Source organism: Carlito syrichta, unplaced genomic scaffold (genome assembly GCF_000164805.1).
Source record: "Carlito syrichta isolate Samal-C Ts95f unplaced genomic scaffold, Tarsius_syrichta-2.0.1 Scaffold142944, whole genome shotgun sequence".
NCBI lineage: Eukaryota > Metazoa > Chordata > Mammalia > Primates > Tarsiidae > Carlito > Carlito syrichta.
The window spans coordinates 17260-21689 of record NW_007087040.1 but is presented as its reverse complement, the minus strand read 5'-3'; the positions used below and the strand labels follow the sequence as shown (position 1 = coordinate 21689).

The 4430-nt window shown below is 59.7% G+C and overlaps 1 protein-coding gene across 1 annotated transcript in view; it reads left to right on the top strand.

Moving 5' to 3' along the window:
- Nucleotides 1-2566: 2566 nt before the first annotated feature.
- LOC103251484 (glutamine--fructose-6-phosphate aminotransferase [isomerizing] 2) overlaps nucleotides 2567-4430 on the top strand; it is a gene marked incomplete at its 3' end in the record, with an annotated part of 18969 nt that continues 17105 nt past the window's right edge. The window contains exons 1-2 of the mRNA XM_021708569.1: nucleotides 2567-2675; nucleotides 4112-4210. Of these exons, the coding sequence (XP_021564244.1) occupies nucleotides 2582-2675; nucleotides 4112-4210 (193 nt within the window). The remainder of the gene's footprint in view (nucleotides 2676-4111; nucleotides 4211-4430) is intronic.

Here is a 4430-nt window from a genome sequence, read left to right as displayed (position 1 = left end):
CCTCCCACCTCCCTCCTCCTTCCTCCCTCCTACCCCCTTTGTCCCATGAGCTGCGACTGGGGTCCAGCATCCGATCTGTCGTGCGTGGCTGTCTCAGGCCCCACACGAAGGCTGCCTCCTCAGTGTCCCCCACCCATTCCTCCGCTCACCGACTCGTTCTCTCAACACGCATTTACTGAGCACCTGATGTGTGCCAGGCCCCGGGCAAGGGGCCGGGAAATGCCGATGGGGGGCGGCGGCGGTCCCCAACTCATGAGGTTGCAGCCCCATCGGGAGGTGGACACAAGACGAGGAAGCAAGTGTTGTGCAGAAAATAAACAGGCCACACGACTTGAAAGGGGGGAGGGGAAGGGTGACTGTCAGCTGAAACCTACAGAATGCGCCAAAATCCGCTTTGCAGGACCTGGCCCACCCCGTGGGAAGCCCCTTCTCACCTCCCTGGGGGCTCAGTCCTGGTGCACCTGTGTCCTCTCCTGGCCTCCGTGTGGCCCCTGAGGGGTTCACCCCGTATCTTGCAGCTCTGGCACAGCTGTGGAGCCCTCAGGGGCCAGGGAAGTGTTCACGGGGTGAGCCAAACCCTGATCCAGCCACCGCCGGGTCACATTTGAAGCTTTGTTTTCCCAGTTGGGAGCCAAGTCAAAATAACAGGGAACAGTGCTATTTCCCCTTGATTTCGTTTAATGACAATTTCTCGAGGGATCATTTCCCTAGCTCCACCTTGTCTGTTTTTAACAGACACCAGCTACCTGGCAGGCACAATTCCAGCCATCACCCCCGTTTCACTGAAAGGCAAACTGAGGCACGGAGTTCTGTAACTTGCTTGAGACCAACCCGAAAGCAAGAGGCGGAGCTGGGTTTGAGGTCGGAGCCTGCTGCTGGCTTTAGCTTGCAGGGAAGGAGGCCGACCCAGGCAGGTGACACTGAGCCTGCATGTTTAGGGACTGGGCAGTGTGCTCAGCAGTCCTTTGCGTCCTCCATGGCGGCTGTTGAGCAAACAGGGCTGTGGAACCCTGGGGTAGTCAAGTTGGGCTGGCCCAGCTTGAGGTGGGGGAGGGGGGAGGGCCACCACAGCCCTGGCGCCCTGGATGTGCAAGGAGGGTCAGGGCAAGTGGCACTGCTCCCTGGAAAGCAGAGCCAGACCCAGGTCCAGGCGCCATGCTGCTGTGGGTCCCGGCCCCAGGAGCTCTCGAGACAGGAAAGGGATGCGCCTGGGCCGTGTCACACTCGTCCTGTCCAGCAGTCAGCTATGTCAGCCCTCGCAGGTGGGCCAGGACGCCCCCTTCGGAGATCCCTGACTCATGTCTTGTCTTGATGCTATCCAGCATCAGGCGATGCTCAGGGCTCACCACCACCTCATTCACCGTGTACTGGCACGTAGCGAAATATCTGAGTCATACAGAGAGGCACACGCAACCCAAAGAAGGCTTCTGTCCAGCATTTGGTGACCTGCTCAGAGGCACCCACTGCACCCTGTCCTGGGCCCCCCTCCAGACTTGCTCCGTGGCCTCCCCGCTTTGCAAGCTAGACACATCCCAGAAATTCAGATGGCCATCCATGGGCTTCCCTGCCAGACTGCAGAGACCTGGGCGGCATGAACAGCTGTTCCTACGGCACGTGCATGCCTGAGGAGGTGTCTGTTGATGGCCCCGACATGCAGCAGCCCTGGCCTGTAGACAGCCATTCTCCACTCCGAGGCCGCCAAGCTGCCTTCCAAGAGGGCACCTGGATTAAGCTCCCACTCACGGGTGGACTGTGGAATCCTGCCTGAGCTCACAGGTGGAAGAGCAGGTTCTCGTTCTCATGTCGCCCTTATTTTTGGCCAGAGAATGGCAGGAGGGAGCTCTGACGCACGTGGCCAAAGGGGCTCCTGGACTGCAGCCCCGATGAGTTAATTCTGAAGAGGGAGAGCCCCGTGCGGGCCGCTCGCTCACGCTGGTGCGGCCTGAGGACGTGTCGCGCGGAGAGGAGACACCAGCCCACGAGGGGCTTCGTGTTGAAAGTTAGACGCTTGCCTTCTTGCATGAAGCAGCTTCTTGGTGGCTCCCTCACGGCCGCCATCTCCAGCTGTGCCAGAGCTCCCACCCGTTCCCCAGCTGGCCGTGACACGGCTGGTGGTCCTGGGGACAGACCCCTTGAACGTGCACCCCTCCACTCCCCGGGACACTGGTGGCCCCTGCCGGCCCCCGATGGTTGCACTCTTGCTGTTGTGAAGGTCAAGCCCGAGCCCCGCAGCCAGGAGACAGTGGGGGCAAAGCCCCAGCAGCTGTCCTCACCCACCACAGGGACCGCTGTGGCTTCTGGCGACACACCCAGCAGGGGTGCAGGGAGGCGGGGCCTTGGCGGTGTCTAGGACGCCTCGCCGCCTGCGTGTGATGGACGTGGGCCCCAAGTGTGGCGTGGCTTGGGCTCTGGGCCGCACGGGCCCCACGAGGTTTGTCACAGGAAGGCAGGGAGTACCCCTGCTCAGCCCTCCCGTCAGCCCTCCCGGCCCGCGTGTCTGCAGGTCCGCGGCTGCTGCCTCTGGACACGAGGCCAGGGCTTTACGAGCGTGCCCTCTCTCTCATCAGGAATCTTCGCCTACATGAACTACAGGGTCCCCCGGACCAGGAGGGAGATCTTTGACACCCTCATCAAGGGCCTGCAGCGGCTGGAGTACCGTGGCTATGACTCCGCAGGTGGGTGCTGGGCAGCTCAAGCCGCCGGGCTCCGTGCCGGGGTGGGGGGGGTCGCAGCCTGGGCAGTTTCCTGGCGCTTCTCTTAACGCGGCTTTTCCATCACGACAACATGTGCTCATGGGAGACACTGGAAAACAACGGGAAAGTAACAAGAAGAAACAAGGGTTAAAAAAAAGCCACCCCGTCAAAGGTTCCCCCACCAGGAACGGGGGTGTGGGGCACACTCCGGGGCTCCAAGCGAGCGGGTCCCAGAGCTGCGCTCAGCACCGTGCCCATGGGAGGCGCTGGGTTGTGTGGCTAAACCCGGGCCTGGAGGGCAGCGCTCATGCTGAGTGCCCTTACACACACGCATGCATATGCACACGCTTGCAAACACACACACACAACAGTGGTAATAAGTCAAGGGGACAGGAGGAAGCCTTGGGGTGGTGGATGGGTTTTGGCATAGATGGCAGTGATGGCTTCACAGTGCTCGCCTGTCCCCAGGCCCATCACGTCGTGTATGTTGAACATGCCCACCTCTGTGTGTCCGTCCTGCCTGGATAATGGGGTTTGAGGTCTCTGTCCCTCCCCTGTGCCTGTTGTCTGCAAGGATGGTCTGGTGAGGGAGGGGTCGAGGTGGCATGCCTAGATGTCCTGGCTTTTACCTGGTCACAGAGATGCGATTTTGCCCGTTTCTGTGCCTTCTTCACTTGGCATTTCCGAGATCCCAGCTGCCTCCCAAAGAGCTTTCGAGCAGTTGTGCCGTCCCCCGCCGGGTGGCTACCTCTGAGCTCACTCCTCTGTCCACCAGATCGGTGACTATTTCGTCTGTTCCCTTTTTGTGGTTGTTTTTTGGGTTTTTTGAGTCTGAGTCTCACTCTCCACCCGGGCTGGAGGGCAATGACGCTCACAGCCACCGCAGCCTCGACCTCCTGAGCTCAGGCAATCCTCCTGCCTCTGCATCTCCAGTAACTGGGACTACAGGTGCATACCACCGCGCTGGTTAATTTTTTGATTTATTATAGAGACTAGGTCTCACCACATTGCCCAGGCTGGTCTCCAACCCCAGTCCTCTTGCCTGGGCCTCCCAAAGTGTTGGGGTAACAGACATGAGCCACAGCACCTGGTCCCACCCCACCCCCTTTTTTGTGGTTAGGGTCTCATTCTGTCACCCAGGCTAGAGTGCAGTGGCACACTCACAGCCGCCACAGCCTGGACCCGCGGGGCTCCGGCGATCCTTCCACCTCAGCCTTCCGAGTTGCCAGAACTACAGGTGTGCACTAGCATACCCGGCTAATTTTTTTATTTATTATCAAGACAAGATCTCGCCAAGTTGCCCAGGGTGGTCTCGAACCCACGGGCTCAGGCAATCCACTCGCCTTGGCCCCCCAAAGTGCTGGGATGACAGGTTGAGCCACCGTACCCAGCCAAGGAAAATGCTGTTTACACCGCAGGTGTGGCAATCGATGGGAGCAATCACGAAGTCACAGAAAGACACATCCAGCTGGTCAAGAAGAGGGGCAAGGTCAAGGCTCTGGATGAAGAGCTCTATAGTAAGTGGAAGCCGTCACACCTGCGGGGTGTGCGCCGCACGGGCTGCATCAGGGTCTTTATTCCAACTGCATTCGAGGCTGCCAGTCGTGGCCTGTCCACACCAGGAACACAGGAGGGCTTAGCCCGAAGTGTCGACTGTTTCACAGGGCGTGGGTGGCGGATTGTGTGGTGGTGGAGCGGAGGTTTGGGGTTTTTTTCTTTTTCTTTTTTTTTTTTTTT